Raw genomic sequence first — 23,070 nt, 5'->3', positions numbered from 1 at the left:
GATGCTGGGCTCACTGTACGGGGAGCTGCTCCCTGCCTGCACAAGGCCACACCTCCATCCTGGCAATGGGATATGGGGCTCTCTCCCACTCCCAGGAGCCTAAGGGCACAATGAGCTAAGGTGGAAGAGCAAGGGAAGAGAGCAGGCATAGATACCTAATGATTGGAACTTCCAAACCAAGTCCCAGAGCGCCTCCCAGGTTCCTTCCTGCAGCTCCCCCAACTCTGGGCTACGTGGGGACCCCTGCAGCAGGGCTGGCCTGCACCAAGCGGGGAGAGTGGCAGCGCCTGCCCTGGGTCCAGGCTGGCTCAGGCCACTGGGAGGCCGCATACCCTGCTCACTGCGGGCTCCGGGCCTGAGCCAGGCCCACAATCCCACCGCCTGCCTCCATGGCCGCCGCCCACAGGCACGGGGTTGGAAGGGCTCCTGGGTCCAGCGCCCCGGGCCACTGGGGAAAAGCCAAAAAGGAACAATCACACCCCAAAGGTGAGCCTGAGAAGGGGGGCCAAGGGAGGAGAAAAAAACACCAGGCAGTGGTGACAGCCGGCCTGGGCAGAGCGGGAGGGGCAGGGCTGCCCGGTGCCCTCTGGACCCAGGACCGCGATGGGCGGGGTCGACGCAGCAGTGGGCGGGGCAGCGAGGCGGTGGGCGGGGCATGGGCGGGGCACTCACTGTGTACTCTGCATGCTTTTTCCCGTACCATTTCATCCACTTCCGGAACTCTCGGTCCATGGTCTGCAAGAGGGCAGGGGATGCATCACCCATGGGGCCGGGCTACGTAAGTCCCTTGACTCCTCCCCACGCCCAAATGCAACCTGTCGGCCCCTCCCATTCTGCCCCACAGAATTAGGCTGAATCTGGCTGAAGAAGGAGAGGGGCCACTGGCCTGGAGGCCTACAAAGCCCGCACATGTGGAAACAGGGATTTGGGAACCCCTCTCCCATTCCCTCCATCCTAGCAACCACCCCTCCTTGCCAGACTTAGCAGAGACGCCCAAGTGGGTATGTGCATGCACCCCATCATGCAAGTGCAAACCCGCGCACGCGCTCACAGACAGGGTACCCAGGCCTCACCTCCGCGTACTTGGCCGGGATGTCGGCTTTCTCCACGCCGTAGTGATGCCGGCAGTTGGTGGCTGCCGCGACCTGCAGCACCACCTGGCCCACACCTTTGGAAAGAGGGAGTGCCTTAAAAAACACAGCCTGTACTCTAAACCAAGCTCAAGAGAGGCTTACAAGCAAGCAACCTAGGTACCGAGCTGTGTTGTGCCCCCCCCCCCCGACCTTTCAGGGACTGATGCGCAGTTTCACAATATCCCACTCTCCACCCCAGAGCCCAGAAAACAAGCCTTAGGGGTCACGGGCTGGTGGGACCTCCTTGCTTGACTCAACTCAAGTAAAGCCCAGCCCAGCCTAGCATTAATGGGATCTGGGGTGCTGGCAGCATCAGGAGACCCCATGCCACAGTGATCAGAACACAGGAGGTGGGCCGGAAAGATAGCATGGAGGTAGAGTGTTTGCCTTGCATGCAGAAGGACGGTGCTTTGAATTCTGGGATCCCATATGGTCACCTGCCATATCGCCTGCCAGGAGCGATTTCTGAATGTAGAGCCAGGAGTAACCCGAGCACTGCCGGGTATGACCCAAAAACCAAAAACCAAAAAAAAAAAAAAAAAAAAAAAAAGAACACAGGAGGCAGCTTATGGGCACCAGAAACTGCATCAAGACCAGCAAGCAGGATCCTGGCTAGAACCTATGCCCAAGACTGTAGAGTCAGTACAGATGTCTTGCAAACAGCTGACCTGGGTTCAATCCTCAGCATCTCATGGGGTTCCCTGAGCCTCTCCAAAAGTAATTCCTTAATTACTTTTGAACCAGGAGCAAACATTGAGCACAACCCGGTGTGATACAAAATAACCAAAATGTGTTTTTATGTCCTAGGTCCTGAGGATGACTCAGGAGGACAGACTGGAGCTTCTGTTCCATGTGCAGGATCTAGGTTTTCCAACCCAGCACCACTGCTCAGAGTAAACCCCATGACTCTCAGGTGTGGCCCAAAAACCAAAAGAGAAAACAGAAAGAGGAGAGGACGGTTGGGGCTAGAGTGATACCACAATGGGGAAGAGGAAGGCATTTATTTGCCTTGCTTGTGGCCAGGTTTAATCCCCAGCATCCCATACGGTTTCCCGAGCCTGCCAGTAGTGATTCTTGAGTGCAGAACAGGAGTAAACCCAAGCACCACCAGATGTGGCAAAGAAAAAAAGAAAAGGAGGGGCCGTAGCGGTGGCACAAGTGGTAAGGAGTCTGCCTTGCCGACACTAGCCTAGGACAGACCACGGTTCAATCCCCTGATATCTCATATGGTCTTCCAAGCCAGGAGCAATGAGCACATGGCCAGGAGTAACCCCTGAGTGCACTGGGTGTGGCCACCCCCCCAAAAAAAAAACAAAAAAAAAAAAGAAAAAGAAAAAGAAGAGAGGACAGGCCAGAGTGGTAGCTCAGTGGGTAGAGCATTTGTCGGCACACAGCTGAGCCAGTTTGATTCCTGGCATCTCATACAGTCCTTGGAACCTGCCAGGAGTGATTTCTGAGGGCAGAGCCAGGAGTAACCTCTAATCACTGCTCACACACCAAAACCAAACAAACAAACAAAAATACCAAAACAGGGCCCGGAGAGATAGCACAGTGGCGTTTGCCTTGCAAGCAGCCGATCCAGGACCAAAGGTGGTTGGTTCGAATCCCGGTGTCCCATATGGTCCCCCGTGCCTGCCAGGAGCTATTTCTGAGCAGACAGCCAGGAGTAACCCCTGAGCACCGCCGGGTGTGACCCAAAAACTAAAAAAACAAACAAACAAACAAAAAAAAAACAATGAACAGAAAGAACAAAAGACAGCCTATGACCAGGAGGATCCTACATGCTGGTGGGAGAGAATGGCTGACGAAAGAGCCACAGGGGAGCAGACATGGAGGCTCCCAGACCCCACTCACCGCTGCCCAGATCCACGAAGAGGTCATCCTCGGTCATCTTGATCTCATCAATCATCTGCGCCACCAGATCGAAAGAGGTCTCACCATACACCTCAGGGGAGAAGGGCTCGTAGTTGTTGAGTTTCTCGGGGTCCGTGACCGAGTGGTTGTAGACCTGCTGCAGGATGTGCCGGAGCAGCCCCGTGGATGGCCGCGTGTTGAGCTTCAGGGGCTGCGTGGTGCCCTTCCACTACCAACACAAACAGCGCCCATCACCTGGCGCCAGTACCCAGCCCACCGGTGGGTGACACTTATGTGCACCTGCCTCTGTGTGTGGGTCCAAGTCTTACATGCTATATGCGTGCATCTCATGTGTGCATGTGAAGCACATCTGAGCACAGAAGAGAAGGTGCGTGCATACAGGCAGGGTATGGCAAGGTGGGTGCACACATTGCCAGTGTGGACATGTGGGGGGGTATAAGCACGGAAGGCATGTGCAGGTGGTGAGCCAGGGAGGAGTACGGACTGTGCGTACCTCTGGATGTGGGCAGGAGTGCATGTGAGACATGACCAGAGCATCATGGGAAGACGAAAGCAAGTGTGTGGGTGGGGGCAGGTGTAACAGGGGCAGGTGTGACAGGGGCAGGTGTAGGGGGGGCAGGTGTGCAGGACAGAGCCAGGCAAGGCACTGACTAAAGCTAAGACAGCCCCCACGCCCCCATCCCCCTGATGATCCCCCAGGCTATGACAAGACAGACAGCCATGGAGCTCCAGTATATGCATCCAATGAAAAAATGAACCCGCCTGTTAACCAGAGTGCCAGGAGGTGGGGGCAAGAGGATGTGGGGGGGGGCAGCAGCCAGAGGACCCCAACCCAGGCCAGACCCAGCACCTACCAGCTGATGGATGCTGTCAATGGCTCGGTTGTACTTGTCACAGAGCCGCTGCATGCTTTCAAAGCTGCAACACAAGGGGTGTCCCCACTCAGCTGGGCACAGGAGCCCTGCCTTCCCTCTGGCTCCTGTAGAGAGCTGCAGGAGCAGCTGAGGGGCAGCTGCCCCAGGGCAGCCCAAACTCATGAACCATCCCCAACCATGGCACATGCCTAACCAATGGGTGAGCTCCCAACCCAGGGTTTCATGGGGTGCCTGCCTCTAGTAGGGATCGTGCTGCTCACATCCCACAGGACCTGGAGCACCAGTGAAGGAGCACAGATGTCAGCAGTGCAGCAAGAACCCTACCCTCCCACTCCCCACCCCCTGTGGAAACCCTGTGATAGAGAGCACCTGGGGTTCTCTGTGGATGGGGAGCACTTTCTGCTCCACCTCTGTGGCAGCTACCAAGTGGCCCCTCCTGGGTGAGAGCCCAGAAGCAGGAGTACGCTGGACAAAATGGGGTCCCCCAAGGCCCTGAGAAGTCATACCACAGCTACATGATGCCCACATCTCTAACATAGAACCCTGCAACCCTGGCACAGTTATTCTATTCCAGAGAATGTGCTTACATGTATGCATGCACCACTTTCCCACAGTCTTAGGAGCCAAATACCACCCCATTCCTGAGACATCCTCACAACTCCCCTTCCCATTGGACTTGAGGTCCCTGAGATCTGGACAGAGACTAGCCCAATGCACCCAGCCCCCACCCCTCAACCCCAGGGTATTCCCAGCAGGTGGCCAGGTTTCCTCTTGCAGGACAAATTATAAGACCCCCCCACACACACATGACACTGGCTGAGAGGGTAGAAGCCCAGGAGTGACACTTACAAGCCCCACCAAGTCCCACCTGCTCTATTTTTTTCTTTTTTTTTTTTGGGGGGGGGGAGGCACCCCTAGTCTCTGTACAGGATTTACCCCCAGCTCTTCACTCAGGAATCACTCCTGGTGTGCTCAGAGGATCTTATGGGGTGCCAGGGATAAAAACCAGGGTTGGGGGCCAGAGAGATAGTACAGCATTAGCATCTCGGCACCTAAATTGACAGATGCTCACATGGCCTCTCCCTCCCACCCGGGCTGCTCCCTTATGTGGTTCCCAAAAGTCAGCAAATACAGGCAGCAGAGGGTACTCATGGGGCCAGCCCAGGTCAATGGCGCTGTCTGCCCATGGAGCTCTGCTACCTCCCAGGGTCCCGTGCCTTCCCTTACCTTTTAGTATCGTAGTCAATTAAAACGTAATTCTCCATGGCGAGCTTGAGATCAGGGATTTCTTCACAGACCCATCTGGAAGTGGAAGCAGCAAAGGTCAGTGCGGGGGACCCCAATGGGAAAGCGAGGCCAGAACAACAGGAGATCAGCTCCTTGCCTCCTAGGCAAATCCAAAGCATCTCCCGCACCCCAATGTCAAGGTTGGCTGTGGCCAGTCCCTCAGGCCCACACCAGACTGGTAGGGAAGAGATAGGCTCAAACAGGATCATCCCAGTACCTAGCCAATGCGACAACCCGAATACAGACTCACACAGCAAAGAAATGACCAGGGAACCCTGCAACAGCAAAGGGCTGACGGGAGAGTGGAAGAGGGGGGCCCAGTGCAAGCTCCAAGAGAGGAAGCAGAGGCTGACTCAGGACCCCACACCCACCATGGTGGGCAAGCCCTGGAGGAGGAGCCCCCCAACAGATAAACCAGCAAGAGCCCTCATTCCATTCCCACCCTGACTCTGCTCAATCCCAGGAAGAAAAGAAAGAAAAACTGGGGTCACTGTGGTAACTGCAGGAAGTAATGGAGAGCAACTATACAGACACACACAAGCTCACAGAATCACATTCTCTACACTCAGACTCATATCCACATACTTACACATGTTCTCACACTTGTTCACACACACAATTCACACATACATTCTTTTTGTTTTGTTTTGTTTTGGCCCATGGTGCTCAGGGGTTACTCCTGGCTCTGTGCTCAAAAATTGCTCTGGATGGGCCGGGAAGGTGGCGCTAGAGGTAAGGTGTCTGCCTTGCAAGCACTAGCGTAGGACAGACCGCAGTTCTATCCCCCCTGGCATCCCATATGGTCCCCCAAGCCAGGGGCGATTTCTGAGCGCATAGCCAGGAGTAACCCCTGAGCATCAAAACAGGTGTGGCCCAAAAAAAAAAAAAAAAAAAAATTGCTCCTGGCAGGCTCAGGGGATCATATGGAATACCAGGGATTGAACCCAGGTCAGCCATGTGCAAAGCAAAATCCCTCCTCGCTGTGTTATTGCTCGGGCGCACACACATGCAGACTCGCACTCATATTCACACATACCCACTCACACACTCATTCTCATCTCACACTAAAAACATACTCAAACTGTTACACGCAGTCTCACATTCCACACACGTGTCCATTCATTCACTCGCACCCACATTCACACCCATCCACACAAACTCACAATCACAATCTTTTCATTTTGGTTTTCTTTTTTATTTCTTTCTTTCTTTCTTTTTTTTTTGTGGTTTTTGGGTCACACCCGGCAGTGCTCAGGGGTTTTTCCTGGCTTCGTGCTCAGAAATCGCTCCTGGCAGGCACGGGGGAGACCAAGTGGGACGCCCCAGGATTCGAACCGATGAACTTCTGCATGAAAGGTAAACGCCTTACCTCCATGCTATCTCTCCGGCCCCTCATTTTGGTTTTCTTTTTTGTTTTATTTTTGGCCCATACTGGCAGTGCTCGGGAGTTACTCCTGGCTCTGTACTCAGAAAGAAATCACTCCTGACAGGTGCTTGGGGGACCATGATGGGATGCTGAGAACCGAACCCGGGTTGGCTATGTGCAAAGGAAACACCTTATCCAGTTACGACTCTCCGTCCCACACTCACAATCCTACACACAATTTTACACTAGGACTGAGCCGGCTGACAGCCCTGCCTGCCCAGTCTAGTACCCCCACAATTCCATCTAAATATAGGGTGTAGCTCAGCAGCTACATATGAACCATCTGTGGAGGGTTCAGTACTCCCAGTAAAGTTCCAACTCAAGGGGCTGGAGCGATAGCACAGCAGGGAGGACTTTTGCCTTGTACATAGCTGACCTGGGATTGATCCAGCATCCCATAGTCCCCTAAACCCGCTAGGAGTGATTCCTGATAGCAGAGCCAGGAGTAACCCGAGTACCACCAATTGAGGCTCCCCCACAAAAAAAGTTCCAGCTCAAGCTTAGCTGGCACCTCAATGCCCAGGACTGGGGAACAAGGAGGCATTTGCGGGTCCACCTGCCCAGTATGCAGCCAACCTGACCAGCTTCAGCCTGAGCCCCAGTGAACTGAAAGGAAACACAGACCCAAGTCTGGACACACGATCTGGCCAGGGGATTTGCATTTGCAGAGAAGGCTCAAGAATGTGGGTGAAGTTGCGCAAGGCAACAAGGCACTCTATTTACAAACACCAGCACGAAGGAGCTGCAGAGAAAGAAGCAACTCAGCAACAAGAATTCTCGAGTCAGCATCGCCAACACTAGCAGGATGGTGCTTCGGGAAATATGGAGACAGAAAGGAGAAAAGTGGGGGCCAGAACCCCGCTGTGCTCCCAGATAGGAAGACTGGAGCATCTACCTCACCCTCTGAACCCCAAGCATGTGGTGCTCCTTTGAGCACTGAAGAGAAGCTGCCCTGCTGGATTTATGCACAGGAGGCCAGGGTTCCACCCCACACTGTGCATGGTCCCCAAACATCTCTGAGAGTGCACCCCAGGAGAGATAGGACAGTGGGGAGGGTCCTTCCCTTGCACATGGCAGAGCTGGGTTCGAAATCCCTGTCACGCCATAGGGTCCCCCTGAGCCCAGAAAAGTGATCCCTGAGAACCACTATGTGTGGCCCCCCCACCAAAAAAAGCAATAAAACATCCGAAGAAAATATTGCAGTTAGGGGCTGAAAAGACAGCACAGCAGTAGGGCATTTGCCTTGCAAATGTGACCCAAAAACAAAACAAAACAATACAAAAAAAAAAAAGAGAAAACATTGCAGTTGTAACAAAGAGGTTGCATCACAATGCTGGGGTGGACACAGACAGCCCTATTCACCTGCTATAGTCAGGGCTCCTGGGGGGTACACAGTCAACAGCATAGCTTGAACCCACCCCCTCCCAGGGCCGCTCCCAGCCTCAATGAGCCCCACCCACATGCAGAGCCAGCCGAAGACCAAGAACCATCTGGAGCGACACTCCCAGAGTTCACCAGTCTGAAAGGTGGGTCAAAGGTCACTGTAGTAGCAAGTGGGGAGCACAGGCCATGCTCCCAGGGAGCAGCTACCACAGGGGACTCACAGAGGTGTGACCAGGAAACCACCCCAGCTCCACATGTCAAGGTCTCTGACAGTTGACACCCTCTTGCCTGGGTTCTTCAGGCATCCCTGATCCTGAGAGGGAAGGTCACAGAACACTGTAAGCCCTGAACATTGACTGAGCAGCACTGCAGGGGGAGCCTTACCACCCAAGCCACCTTATCAGCAGCACACAGACCATGGGGGTGGATTCCCCCTCCCAGCTGGGCCTGGACACCCAGCAACATGGCTAAGAGTGAGACACAGGAGCAGCATGTGCTCTGATACACCCAAAAAGCCCCAGGTTTGCTGCCAGCACTGTGGGGTCCACTGAACCCCTCCCAGAGCAACCCAAGAAAATGTGAAGGACCTAGCAGAAACGCCACGAAGATGAGGGGGACCCTTCTGGGAAGAGACAGGGATCAGTGCCCATTTTATTTATTTATTTATTTTTGGTTTCTGGGCCACACTCGGCTGCACTCAGGAGTTACTCCTGGCTATCTGCTCAGAAATTGCTCCTGGCAGGCACAGGGGACCATAAGTGCCCATCTACTCTTGACCCACTCCCAGGCAAACCCAGTGCCCGAGACCACAGACACTGGTATGTATCCCTTCTCTCTGAAAGAGAAGCCTCTTGAAGCCCTACTCCAGTATGCCCACAACTCATGGTGCCAGCAATGGACGGGATAGACAGACAGATGCTCAATGGACCAGCCACACTTAGATTAGGACAGCCTCGATTCCACTGGGACCAGTCACACTCAGACACGGCCTGTACAAGGCACCTCAAGGCCACAAAGCGTGGACTCCTAAAAGACTCTCCCAGAGACCTACCCACCTCTTGAAACACCAATGCTTCATCCCTAAAGCCCAGCTGGGTCCTCGAGGTCACAGCCCAGAAGGTCCTACCTCTCCCCTTAAGGCCCATAGCCACAAAATGTTCCCACCAAGAAGCCCTCAAGCCATGCCCCCATCACCCCCAATCCAGAGACCCAGCCTATAACAGCCCACCGCCTGCCCTAAAGCTCCACCAGGAACCCCCTATGTACCCCAGATCCCGCCCACTCCCATAGCCACGCCCACACACGACAACATCCTGTCTGGTCACGCCCACCAGAGACCACACTCTTGGGGCCACCCTTGCTCACCGGATGGTCTCGATGATTTCATGAGCAGCATCGTGGTGTTTGTCCTGAAAGACAAAGGTCAGGGTTCAGAGGTGGTTGGCCAACCCTCTACCCCCCCCCAGAGATGCTGGGCCCAGCCCTGGGAAAGGGGCGCTGCACCCTCACCCTGCCCAGCTCTAGCTTCTTGGTCCACAAGTTCCCAGCCACAAGCACTGCAGGGTCAGTAAGAGGTGGCTCAAGCCCTGGCATCAGGGGCACCAAGGATAGACCTGCCCTGGGGACATGGAACATTCTGGTCTGGAGAGGTCTGTTCCCCACTCCTGGCGGAAAGTGGAAAAGGGGCAGATGCACATCTATCCATCTGTCTGTCTATCCCGTCCACAAACACCCAAAACAAGACCATTCGGCCATACCACACCTACCACTCAGGACCACACCCACCCAGCTTTGCCACGTTCATCACTTAGGACCTCGCACATCAACCAGAGCTGTACCCACCCTCTGAAGTTGGCCGGCCCAGAAATGCCCTCATCTGACCTTAGTGCCTGCACCCACCCAGTAAGCATACACCTGCCCCGAATGCCTACAGCAGTATCCACACCAGTGTCCACTAGGACTCCCCACCCCAGAGTGGGTTTTAGTCCTGAAAACTCAGGGCCTGAAACTCCCACCCCTCTATCCCCACCTCCCAAAGCACTCAGAGCACCTCCCTGTGACTCAGCCCCATCCTCTGCACTAGGAGGGTTGGGAGTTCTCCATGCTGGAGCAGGAATGTTCAAGAATGTTCAGGAATGCGTGGAACAGGCTTGCCAGACAAGCTGTCCCCCACAAGGGGCAGTGACAGGACACAGCTGGAATCCTCGGCCTGGTTATGGAATCCTGGTTATGGTTACGGTTACGGAATCTGGTTATGGAATCCTGATAACCAGAGCTGAGACATGCCTCAGAATGGTCAACCACACAGTCCAGGGCAGGGGAGATACTGGGCATGACTCCAACATACCCCAACATACCTGTCTGCACTCTGTCCCAGGGGTGATACTGGAGCACAGAGCCAGCAGTAAACCCTAAGCACCATCAAGTGTGGTCCCAAAACAAAACAAAACAAAAAAACCAAAAGCAGTCTCTTATGGGTGTCACAGGGACATTTTGGGTGGGCGCAAAGCAGTGCTGGGTCCCACCTCCCCAGGGAACTGTGGGAATGTCTGAGCACAGGCATAGGGGAAAGCAACCCTTGTGGCAGGAGGTGTAGGATAGGGGGTGGTGGGCAGCACCCGGAGCCCCACACTCCTCACATCTACGAAGCTTCAAGGTGACCCTTGTCCTCTGCAGCCTTCAGTCCTGGGCAGAGCCCAAGGCAGCAGAGAGTGCATGGTACGGTGGCAGAGGGTGAGAGATGTGGGGCCTTCCTCCCCTAAGACCATCCTCCACACACCCAGATGAGGCCAAGCCTACCACTTTGCCTTCTGCCCTCCCAGATGGCATAGGCACTGCCCACTCGACCTACAGCAAGGCCAGAGGACGCCAAGGGTTGCCCAACACCCACCCCACAGACTGGGTACTGGGGCACTTGGCCCAAGCCCCTGCCCATGAGTCTCAAAATACCACCCCAGAACAACTATTTTCAACTTCAGGAGAAGCCAGACTTGATGGATGAGAAGCACTTCAGGGGCCAGCCATGGGACCCTTGCTAGGAACCGAAAATATCTCTTTCCACCTCTCCCACTCCACCCTCCTTTCTCTCTGCTCATTCCTTGGAATTCCCGAAGAATGCCTGTTTTCACTTCATGGCTCAACTCCAGCTAAAGTTCTTTCCTGTGAGGGAAGAAAGAACCTGGAAGGCCAGGTAAGAATTTGGACTGACTTCCCTTCATGCTAGGACCATGGATAGCCCATTCTCAGATGTCCTGGGCCCTGCCTGGGGGTCTGCCAGCCCTCACCTCCCTAATACACACAAGTCACCCAGGGACACCCACCAGCAAGGATGGGGAAGTGCCAGCAAATGCTTCCCTTGCAGGGATCTGAGAATCCCACTGGAGGAAAAGGCCTGGGCCCCCCACAGGAAACCCCCCACTTTTATATTTGCATGAGCACACACACAGATCCCCAATCCATAATTAGAGTGAGCATCTGTAACAGCTGCAGGCAGAACAGCACAGGAATCCAGTAGACACAACAGCCCCACCAAAGTCAATACTCCCCAGAATCCTGCCCACAGGTTCTCCCCAGGAACTTCAGGCTCAGAAGGGGCAAAGGACCAGCTGGTGGCAGGGAGACTCTTACCACAGCAGCAAGGCAAGATGAGTCAGCCTCTGGTCCCCCAATACTCACACACTGGGGGTAATTCAGCATGGGGGTGTTGAAGGTACACTGGGCACCCATCATGAAAGGTGCACCTGGAAAGGCAGCACCAAGCAGAAATGCAGCCTTGGGGAGTCAGGGAGAACCCAGTGGGGCTTGGGCTGGACAAGTGGCCCCTGTATGGACAAGCTGTGCTATGGACCCCAAGAACCAAAGGGGCTGCAGGTCAGAAAGGCCACACCCCATGGCTGGGGGCCCTTCTGCAGGGGCTGAGTAGGCATGCCCATGGCAAGATGGGAGTACATGTTACACACGCGCACACATACATACATGCGCACACAAACACGTGCATACACACCTGCCTCTAGCATGATTCATGCTGCTCACACTCCAAGGTCCCAGAGCATCAGAGAGGGAGCACAGACAACTGGGAGCAGGAAGGCCGAAGAGATAGCATGGAGGTAAGGCATTTACCTTACATGCAGAAGGTCGGTGGTTGGAATCCCCGGCATCCCATATGGTCCCCGAGCCTACCAGGAGCGATTTCTGAGCATAGACCCAAGAGGAACCCCTGAGCGCTGCAGGGTGTGACCCAACCCCCCCCAAAAAAAAAACTACTGGGAGCAGGGACTGAAACCTCATGCCAACCCTATGAAGGGGAGCACCTGGGGGATCTGTGCAGATGGGGAGCACCTAGGGGACCTGAGCGAGATGGGAACACTTGGGCAACCTGAGTGGATGGAGCACCTAGGTGGGGTCTCAAACTCGAAGCCCGCGGGGCCGTACAACATTCTGTGGCCCTGCCCTAGAGGAATCTTTTTTGTTTAGTTTTGTTTTAGTTGTTTGGATCACACCCCCCAATGTTCAAGGCTTACTACTGACTTTGCCTCCTGCAGCCCCCAGGTAAATTGAGTTTGAGACCCCTGACTTAGAGGAACTGTGCAGATGGGAAACACCTAGAACAGCGATAGTGAACCTGGCACATCTAGCAAGCGAAGGCCTTGCAGCTGGCACACAGGAAGGTCCGCAATTAATAAATTTATAAAATTTATAAAGAGTTTTTAGATACTAAACTCTTGTTATTTATTTTTTTTGTTTTTGTTTTTTTTTGGGGGGGGGGTTACACCCGGCGGCACTCAGGGGTTACTCCTGGCTCTATGCTCAGAAATCGCTCCTGGCAGGCTTGGGGGACCATATGGGATGCCAGGACTCAAACCACCGACCTTCTGCATGCAAGGCAAATGCCTTACCTCTCCGGCCTCTAAACTCTTGTTATTAAGGTTTTTTTGTTTTTTTTTGGTTTTTGGGCCACACCCGGCGTTGCTCAGGGGTTACTCCTGGCTGTCTGCTCAGAAAGAGCTCCTGGCAGGCACGGGGGACCATATGGGACACCGGGATTCGAACCAACCACCTTTGGTCCTGAATCGGCTGCTTGCAAGGGAAATGCCACTGTGCTATCTCTCCGGGCCCTTGTTATTAAGGTTTAATTGACATGCTGGCACTTTGAGGTTTTGTGCGGCAGTTTGGGCACTTAGGCTCAAAAAGGTTAGCCATCACTGCTAGGTCCTAGAAGATCTGTGTGAATGGGAAGAAACATCTAGGAGACTTGTGTGAAGAGGAGCACCTGGGGGATCTCTGTAGATGGGGAACCCTGGGAACCTTTTTACTCCACCTCTATGGCAGCCATCAGTGGCCCCTCCTGGGTGAGAGCCCAGAAGCAGGAGGATGCTGGACAACATGGGGTCCCCCCACAGTTTTGAGAGGGTCAGATCACAGCCACAAGGTGCCCACATCTCTCTAACAGGAGAGACAACCCCTCACTCCCAGCGCAGCTGCTCTACCCCAGAGAATGTGCCCACCTGTGAGCATTCGCCACTTTTCAACAGTTTTAGGGGCCAGACATCACCCCATTCCCTTGTCCATCCTCACAACTCCCCTTCCCGTTGGACCTGAGATGCCAGAGAAGCTGGACAGAGCCCCACCCACCAGACTATGGCCCCACCCGCCCGTCATGCTCAGCCCAACCCCTCAGCAGGTGGTCCAGCTGTCCTCTGGCAGTACACACCTGCACACACCACTGCGGGTTGTTTCTAATAACATGTATACACAAGCACACACGCCACCACCTGTCTCTAGCACGTACACACACACACCCCATCCCCTGCTGTGTCTAATCTCATGCATACATACCACAGCCTGCTGTCTCTAATAACACGTACAGACACTTTATCATCTACTATCTCAAATCAAACATACAACACACACACACACTACCTACATGTTGTCTCTAATCCTCTCTCTCCCCCCTCCTCTCTCTCTCTCACACACACCCCACCACTACCACCTGCTGTTTTTGTTTTAGGGTCACACACACACCCCACCACCACCTGCTGTTTTTGTTTTGGGGACACACTCTCAGGAGTGTTTAGATCTGACTCCTGGCTCTGTGCTCAGGTATCATGCCTGGCAGGCTCAAGGAAACATATGAGATGTTGAACCCAGGTCTACCGGGAGCTAAGCAAGCACCCTCCTCTCTGTGCAATGGCTCTGACCACACACTGTGACCACTGTCATCACTCAGACACAGTCACACACCCACTCTCTCACAGTCATACACTCACCCACAGAGTGTCAGAGATGTTCACTCATACTCTCACCCCCAGGCCTGAGTGAGTCACTACATGATTCAGAGGAAAAGGTCAGTGTGCTGGGGGGCCCCTGAGACCAGACCTTGTGGCCCCATGCAAGATGCCAGGCTGCCCACACAAGGCTGGGGGCACGATGTGTGGTTGTGAGCAGGCGCTGAGTCACAGAAGATGACTGCTTCCCCCAGGCTTTGTCAGCTTCCCCCTTAACTAGTCTCAAAGCAGCAGGACCCTCAGGGCCTATTGCCAAATCCCCAACACTGTCCCTGCTGAGAGGAGCCTTTCTGCTGTTGGAGATCCCTGGGGCGGGAAGCTGGTCACCGTGGGAACCAGCTGTCATGGCTCAGCCACCAACTGTGCCAGCAGTTGCCGCTGGCAGACCTCAGCTGACCCTGTGGGGCAACTCCAGGCCCCCTTTCTGTCCTCTGCAGACAGTTCTAGAGCCACATGGAATCCTTAAGGGCAAATTCCAGTGGCCAGACATCTGGGACCTGACCTGGCCCCACCTCAGGGCTTCAGATGTGAAAGGGGGACCCCTGGGAACCACAGCCTCAACACCCACCCCCAGCTCAGGGGAGGGGAGACCCACTAAACCACTCAGGGTGCCAGCCAGCCAGTGGCTGTAAGAATCAAGGAAATCCTTGGGAGAGGACAGGCAGTCCCCCCACTTTCTTTTTTTTTTTTTTTTGTGGTTTTTGGGTCACACCCGGCAGTGCTCAGGGGTTATTCCTGGCTCCAGGCTCAGAAATTGCTCCTGGCAGGCACGGGAGGACCATATATGGGACGCCGGGATTCGAACCGATGACCTCCTGCATGAGAGGCAAACGCCTTACCTCCATGCTATCTCTCCGGCCCCATGTCCCCCCACTTTCAAACCTGCCTAGCCCTAGCCCTGGGAGGGGGGGCTTCCCCAGAAATAGCGATCGAAAGTTGCAGAACCAGAGGACCACGGGAAGGTTTCAAATACTAGCACAGTACAGACTAGTCTACGTACCCGCAGTCTCAACACCACCTTGTCAGAGATGGGGGCCTCAGAGCCCAGCATGGGGACAGACATGAGGTCAGGGGGTAGACCCAGGCACTGCTCTTGGCCACTGGAAACTCCCCAAAGTAGATACTACGAAGCATGAATAAGGGCCAGAGCGAGAGCAAAGCGAGGAGGGTGTGTGCCTTGCCTGCCCTGGACTCGGGTTCAATCCCTGACACCACATAGGGGGTCTCCCAAGTCCAGGAATGATCCCTGAACACAGAGCTAGGAGTCAGCCCTGAGCAATGACAAAAAACAAAACATGGACTCTTGGTGAGCAGTGTGCCCCACTCTGATTTGAAGGGGGGCCACGGACTGAGACGGGGCACTCCTGGAAATGCCCAGTTCAATCTCAGGGGCACTGCCAGTGTGACCAGTGTGTGGCAAGCACCAGACCTCACAACTGAGGAAAGCAAAGAGGAGAAAAGTATCCCACTCTGGTGACAGACAGCAAATGAACCACCTGCCTGCTGGGAACGAATTGGGGGGTAAGGGGGAGTTCATCTTCAGGACCTTCAAGAAACCCAACTTTCCAAAGTGCAAGGCTAGATAGAAGTTGGAGCCCTAGCACAGCGGGAAGGGCGCTTGCCTCGCATGCGGCTGACCCAGGTTTGATCTCTGGCATCTCACAGGATCTCCTGAACACTACCAGTAGTGATCCCAGAGCACAGAGCCAAAAGTGAGCCCTGAGCACCAAGGGGTGTGGCCAAAAAAAGAAAGTGTAAGGTTATAAACAGTTCAGAGTTGAATCCAAAGGGCATTTTTTCACTCACAAGGGCCAAACTAGCCCTGAACAAGGACTGGGTCTGTCTGCATTAATTCGGCTTCCGCAGGCAGCCTCGGTCTCCGTGCCCAGCCCAGGGCTCAGGCCGCCGCCCCGGACGCTTTGGCCCAGCAGCCCAACCGGAAAAGCCGGCGCCCGAGCCCCAGCTCGCCTAGGGCAGCTCCGGATGAGCAGAAATAGAAAAGCGGCGGGAGGGGCCCGAGGGACGGTCCGTACAGCGGGGAGAGGGCTTGCCTTGCAAGCGACTGAGCCAGGTTCGATCCCTGGCACCTCATAGGGTCCCCCGTGCAAGGCCAGGAGTGACCCCCTAAGTGCAGACCCTGGAGCAACCCGGGTGTGGCCCCAAAGCCTATAAAAATAAAAGGGAAGAAGGCACAGGCCGGGGGTTACGGGGGTGCCAGAGAACAGCGAGAGACACTAGGCTGGTTGCACAGGAACCAGACCCCGCCCCCAGACAGCCGCGACGTTTATTCCCCAAAACTGACACCCGCGCCGGCGCGCGCGCGCGCGGGCTTCCCCGCCGGTTCCCGGTTCCCGGGGAGCCGCGCGCGCCAAAGGGCGCCCCAAAGACACCGGCCAGCGACAAGCCCTGCGTGGGCAGAGAGAGGGACATGGACACCTGCCGCGTCGGGACGCTGCTGGGGTGGATCCAAACCGGGCCCGGGGTGAAATTGACAACCCTTGTAAATTTCCACTGAGCTGTCATCTGCCCAGCGCTCACTCCAGAGCTGGAACCCGGGGACCACCAGCGGCTATCCGGGCGACCTCCGAATGATCGGAGGGGGAAACAGAATGAAAATTAATAAATAATAATAATAATAAAGGGCAAGCGCTGGGCTGACTGACGCCCACAACCTAGTGACCCCTCCAAATTAGGGGACAGAACGACGTGACCCCGAGGGGGGGGGGAATGGGTCCGGGAAGCGCAACACTCCGAGAAGCTTAGGGAGGGACAGACAGACGCCCACTATCCAGGACGAATCGGGTCTTTCTTCAGGGTCTCTCCCGCAGCTCGGGGAGGGAAAAAGTGGGGTCACCACCAACCAACCAACCAACCACCACCGTCCTATAGCGCTTAGGAGCAGGGCCCGGGGAAGGAGCAAGGCCGGTGTGGTGAGAACGCGCGGGGCCCACTTGACAGCGCGGCGCCAGCAACATTCCGCTCCCGAGATCCCCGAGAAGTGCCAAATGGAAGATGATCGAGGGAGGCCCCGGGCTTGGGGGTGCGGGGAGGAGTGCGGAACGAACAAGCGGGACGAGAGGAGGAAGAGGCAACGGCAAAGCCGGCTCGGGGTGCTCCAGGCGCCGCACCCGCACCCGCACGCGGGAGGGCGGGCGGGCAAGCTGCAAACGGCCGGCGCCGGCGATCGGGAGAGCCCGGGCTGGACTCCGCGGAGGGACACTCACGTAGACGGGCAGCGGCCACGGGTAGACGGCGGGCTCGGCTCCCACTGGCGACTTGAGCCTCAGCTCCAGCTTCTCCCCCATGTCGGCGCGCTCGGCCGCCGCACCATGCTAGACGGGCGGTGGGGGAGGGGCGCGAGCGGGCGGGGTGCGGGGCGGGGCGGGCCTCGGGGCGCGAGAGGCCCCAGTGCGCCGGGGGACGCGGGAGAGGCGACCGGGCCGTGCGCGGGGCCTGCGCGGCCGCTGCCACCGCGCCACGGGCCGTCCGGGGCCCCAGGGCTCCCTCTTTGTGCTCACAGGCCCGGGGCCGCCAGCGCCGCCGCCATCTTGGGCCGCAGAGCCGCGAGCACAATGCGCCGGGGCCGGGCGCGACCACTCGGCGCAGGCGGGCGGGGGGAACCCGGCGCCGGGCTGCGGCGCGTGCCCGCCCGCGCCGTCCGCCGCGTACGCCGCGCGCCCCCGCCGCCGTCTCGGGAAATGGGCTCGCCCGCGCGCTCGCGTGACGTCAGCGCGCAAGTACGCACGCGCACTCGCGGGCACACGGACGTAAGGCGCGCTCGCGCGTCCTCGGCTGCCCTCTGCGGGGACCTGGGCTCGGCGCCTGCTGCTGCGTTCGAATCCCTGCCTCGGAAGAAGGCGCTGCTGCTTGCTGGCGGAGAGGCGGCCCCAGTGACACTTTGCTATGTATTTTGTGCATGCTTTGTTTTCCTTTGGGCCACACCCGGCCATGCACTTGATCACGGCCAGGGATCGTTCCTGGCGGTGCTGGGATAGGGGGACCCAGTGGGATGTCAAGGGATCAAACCCCGGTTGACCGCGTGCCAGGAAAGCAGCCCGTATTCACTCTCCAGTCTTGTATTTTGTGCATGGATCTTACCTCTATGCACACCTACTTTTATAAACGTATGTGATGTGCTTTGTATATGCATCTGCTTTTTGTGATTTATGTCTATGTGCTGTCATATGGATGCATGTTATAGGTGCAATGATAGTACGTATTGATGTATGTATAGAATATGTATATTTTCTCATCTGTGCCCTTAAATAGGCTGAAATATTTATTTCGGTGTACATGTCTCTGCATTATGCATGTATGTGCAGGGGCCTAAGAGATAGCATAGTAGGTAAAGTGTTTACTCCCTCCATGTAGCCCACCTGGGTTTGAGCCCCAGCATCCCATATGGTCCCCTGAACACCAGCAGGAGCGATTTCTGAGTGGTCAGCCCTGAATATCACTGGGTGTGGCCCCAAAACCAAAAAAAAAAAAAAATCTATATGTGTGCATAGTACATATTACATATTTATGGGTGTTTATAATCTAACTTCATAGATTTTTTTTCTTATTATTTCCTTATTGTTTGGGGGCCTCACTAGTTTCCTTATTTTGGGGGCCACACCTTGCAGTACTAGGGAACTGCTGGTGATAGAGCCATATACATGGCAAGTGTCCTACTTCCTGTCCTGTCTCTCTGGCCCAGGATCCGGATTTTGACCTCTGCCTGTTGAAATCTATTTCTGCAGGATCCTTCACTTCTCCTGGCTAGAGCACTGGACAGGTCCCCTTTTTCCCAGGGAAGCTTCCCTGTATGAGAGGAAGTCCCTGGGTCTAATAAGGGAGGGCCCAGGACAGGCTAGAGACAGACAAACTTGGCTGTCAGACAGATGGCCCCAGCTAATACACCCATCACTGCATATAAGGCTCCGTAGTCCCCAAGCACCACCAATGTGACAAGAAAAAAGGAGATAATAGGGAAGGACCCTGAGAATATGGGTCAACAGGTCCAAGTCAGGCTTTTCATGTAGAAGGCCCAGTTTCATCCACAGATTTACTGTGGTTGGTTTGAGGCCTCACCCAACAGTGCTCAGGGGTTACTCCTGGCTCTGTCTGTACTCATTCCTAGCAGTGCTAAGGGACCATATGGGATGCAGGGATTGAACCCAGGTGTGCCACATGCAAGGCCAGTGCTCTCCCCTCTGTGCTATTGCTCTGGCCCCACCTCAGCATTTCCCTGATCTTGGCCCTCAACCTTTGTCACTGTCACCCTTATTACTAAGCTGGTGGGGCCCCAAACAAACAGTTGGGTATGTAGCACTTGATCTGTGGTTCTTTAGATGAAATTAAATCCTGGGACATGGGTGGTCACACCCTGCAGTGCTTGGGGATCTGAGCCCAGGAGTGAAACCAGGTGATTCTGGGGGGCCCATTGAACTGCTGGGGATAGGAGTGGGGTGAGCACATCCAAGGCCAATGCCTGGCCCCTGGCACCATCTCTCTGGCCATGTCTACTGCTCTGAAACCAGGCAAGTCACAGAGGGGATTAGTTAGGACAGGACAGAGGGCACCCAGGTGGTGCCCACTTGGTAACAGTGTGGCCACTGGGCACAGTTACTATATTCATCAATACCAAGTTAGTTGATAACATTCTGGTCCTGGTAAGCATGTGGGGTAAGGGCAGGTGCGAAAAGTAGCAAGTGTGAGGGCCCCAAGGGTGCAAGCAGGAAGGAGGTTCATGGGAGAGAGACAACTTGAAGTCCTTGGAGAGACCAGATCCACAGCCTGGCTCCCTCCTGAGACCTCCCTCCTGTTCGGCCACTGAAGGCTCCAGACTCCCGACTCCCAACACTCAAAGCTGTTTTAACTTTTCATCCTCCAGGGGCTAGAGCCATAGTATAGCAGGGAGGGTTCTTGCCCTGCACACAGCCGACACAGATTTGTTCCCGGGTACCCTATATGGTCTCCCAAACCTGCCAAGAGTAATGCCTGAGAGCAGAGTTAAGAATAAGCCCTGTGGGGGCCGGGCGGTGGCGCTGGAGGTAAGGTGCCTGCCTTGCCTGCGCTAGCCTAGGACGGACCGCGGTTCGATCCCCCGGTGTCCCATATGGTCCCCCAAGAAGCCAGGAGCAATTTCTGAGCGCATAGCCAGGAATAACCCCTGAGCGTCACAGGGTGTGGCCCAAAAACCAAAAAAAAAAAAAAAAAGAATAAGCCCTGAACCCTGCTGTGTGTGGCCCAAACACATAAAAAAAAAAAATTAAACTTCCTCTGCAGGAAGTTTAGTGTCTCAGAAAAGTGATCAAACGTGTGACTCAGGGTCTCCCCACACTCTCCCCCACACTTCCTCTCATAATCCACATACACAGCCATCATCAACTACCTGCCATCCATTCATCCTTCCCATCCACCACTAGCATCCATTTAACCATCATCTATCTGTTGATCTATCCATTCACCCATCATTCATCCACCCATCATCCACTCATTTATCCAGCCATCCAATCATCATCTATCCATCACCCATTCATCCTCCAACTAGTATCCATCCAACCATCATTGATCCATCCATCTACCCACTCATACAATCATCCATTCTACCACTAGTATCCATCCACCATCCATTCACCCATCATCCATCCATCCATCTTTCCATCCAACTATTATCTTTCCATATCAGCTATCACCCATTTTTTATCCATGACCCATTCACCCATTATCCATCCATCATTCACCTATCAACAAATCATCCACCATTTATTCATCCATCCCATCACCCGTCCATCTAACTTCTCATCATCTATCCATCAAACTTCCACCTGCGCACACACCCATTACCCTTCTGTCTACCACTCATCCATTTATCTACCCAGCTTCTGGGCACTGGCATCCCATATGGTCCCCCAAAAACCACCTCCAGGAATAATTCCTGAGTGTGGAGCCAGGGTTAAACTCTGAGCATCACTGGGTGTGACCCCATGACAAAATAAGTAAAAAATAGAAATAAGGCCCGGAGAGATAGCATGGAGGTAAGGCATTTGCTTTGCATGCAGAAGGATGATGGTTCAAATCCCGGCATCCCATATGGTCCCCTGCACCTGCCTGGAGTGATTTCTGAGTGTAGAGCTAGGAGTAACCCCTGAGCGCTGCCAAGTGTAACCCAAATAAAAGTATTTAATAATAATACAACTACACTAAGAAAACAAATAAGAGGGGCCAGAGAGATAGCATGGAGGTAGGGCGTTTGCCTTTCATGCAGGAGGTCATCGGTTCGAATCCTGGCCTCCAATATGGTCCCCCGTGCCTGCCAGGAGCAATTTCTGAGCCTGGAGCCAGGAATAACCCCTGAGCACTGCCGGGTGTGACCCAAAAACCACAAAAAAAAAAAAAAAAAAAGAGAGAGAGAGAAAAAGCATGAGGTGAGGGCCACTTAACCTCATCTATGGAAGGCACCAATTATCTGTAGGTACAATATTCATTGCCCGAGGCCATATTCTTCTGAGTACAAGGATTCTGGTGGGATGCATTTTGTATTTTATATTATAACACTGTGGATTTACCAAATGGTTCATAATACAGTTGTTTTATGCATTCAGTGTTTCAATACCAATCCCACCATCAGTGTGACCTTCCCCTTACCAACGTCCTCAGTTTTCCACCCATTTGCCTAGCTAGCCTATCTCCCTGAAGACAAATGTATTTCATGTTTGTTATAACACCAAGCCCAGAGGAATTATTACAACTTAGATCAACGGTGTCCATTTTTAGTTTTGGTTTGGCTTGGTTCCGTGTTTGGACCACACACGGCTATGCTCAGGGGTTATTCTTGGTTCTGCACTTAGAAATCCCTCCTGGCAGGTTCAGGGGACTATATGAGATGCTGGGATCAAACCTGGATCTGCTGCGTGCAAGGCAAATGCCCTCCCCATTGTGTTATCACACTTCCCTGTGGGTGAGTGTTCATTTGTACTAATGGTTCTCTCTCTCCACGGTGCTGTAACTGTCAGTGTCTGAGGCCAGAACTGGTGCTAGCTGAGCTCCCATGTTCCTCCTGGTCAGGTACCCTGAACTTGTTTGTTTTGATTTGTTTTTGGCCACACCCGTCGGTGCTCAGGTTCGGTTCTGCTCTGCACTCAAAAATTGCTCCTGGAGGGGCCGGGCGGTGGCGCTAGAGGTAAGGTGCCTGCCTTGCCTGCGCTAGCCTTGGACAGACCTCGGTTCGATCCCCCAGCGTCCCATATGGTCCCCCAAGCCAGGAGCAACTTCTGAGCACATAGCCAGGAGTAACCCCTGAGCGTCACCGGGTGTGGCCCAAAAAAAAAATCGCTCCTGGAAAGTTCAGGGGACCAAATGAGATGCTGGGGATCAAACCAGTGCCTGTCTCATATTGCTTGTGTGTAAGGCAAATGCCCTACTGCTGTGCTATGCCTCAGGCCCAAGGCACCCTGAACTTGTCCCATCATATTTGTTACTGGGCTTGTGAAATTTAATTTTTTATTTGTTTGTTTCAGGTTTATGGGAGGAGCCTGGTTTCCTCCCATTCACTTCTGGGGCTCAGTCAAGTTTTAGAAGCTTCCAAGAAGACAAAAGCAACAGCCACTCAGATTACTGAGCAACGCGGAAACATTCATCACCACATAACTCAAACCTGTGATAGTGGGGCTGGAGGGATAGAACAGAAGTTTAGGCCCTTGCTTTGCACATGACCAGCTTCTGTTTGATCTCCTGTACCCCACAGGGTCCTTGGGAACTCCCCCAACCCCACCCCTGAGTGATCCCAGAGCACAGAGTCTGGACCAAGCACTGAGCACAGT

The 23,070-nt window shown here is 54.5% G+C and overlaps 1 protein-coding gene across 3 annotated transcripts in view; it reads right to left on the bottom strand.

Moving 5' to 3' along the window:
- The window catches only part of DOT1L (DOT1 like histone lysine methyltransferase), a 32,610-nt gene extending 15,016 nt beyond the window's left edge, over nt 1-17,594 (bottom strand). For all 3 annotated transcript variants that reach the window (XM_049787911.1, XM_049787912.1, XM_049787910.1), the window contains exons 1-7: nt 17,488-17,594; nt 9,345-9,388; nt 5,111-5,185; nt 3,863-3,926; nt 2,988-3,216; nt 1,074-1,168; nt 673-735 (exon numbers count right to left, since the gene is read on the bottom strand). In XM_049787911.1, the coding sequence (XP_049643868.1) occupies nt 673-735; nt 1,074-1,168; nt 2,988-3,216; nt 3,863-3,926; nt 5,111-5,185; nt 9,345-9,388; nt 17,488-17,568 (651 nt within the window). In that variant the 5' untranslated portion in view covers nt 17,569-17,594. The remainder of the gene's footprint in view (nt 1-672; nt 736-1,073; nt 1,169-2,987; nt 3,217-3,862; nt 3,927-5,110; nt 5,186-9,344; nt 9,389-17,487) is intronic.
- Nucleotides 17,595-23,070: the final 5,476 nt, after the last annotated feature.

Source organism: Suncus etruscus, chromosome 15 (genome assembly GCF_024139225.1).
Source record: "Suncus etruscus isolate mSunEtr1 chromosome 15, mSunEtr1.pri.cur, whole genome shotgun sequence".
In the NCBI taxonomy this organism is placed as follows: domain Eukaryota; kingdom Metazoa; phylum Chordata; class Mammalia; order Eulipotyphla; family Soricidae; genus Suncus; species Suncus etruscus.
The sequence above is the reverse complement of the archived record's forward strand: the minus strand, read 5'-3'. Positions and strand labels throughout refer to the sequence as shown.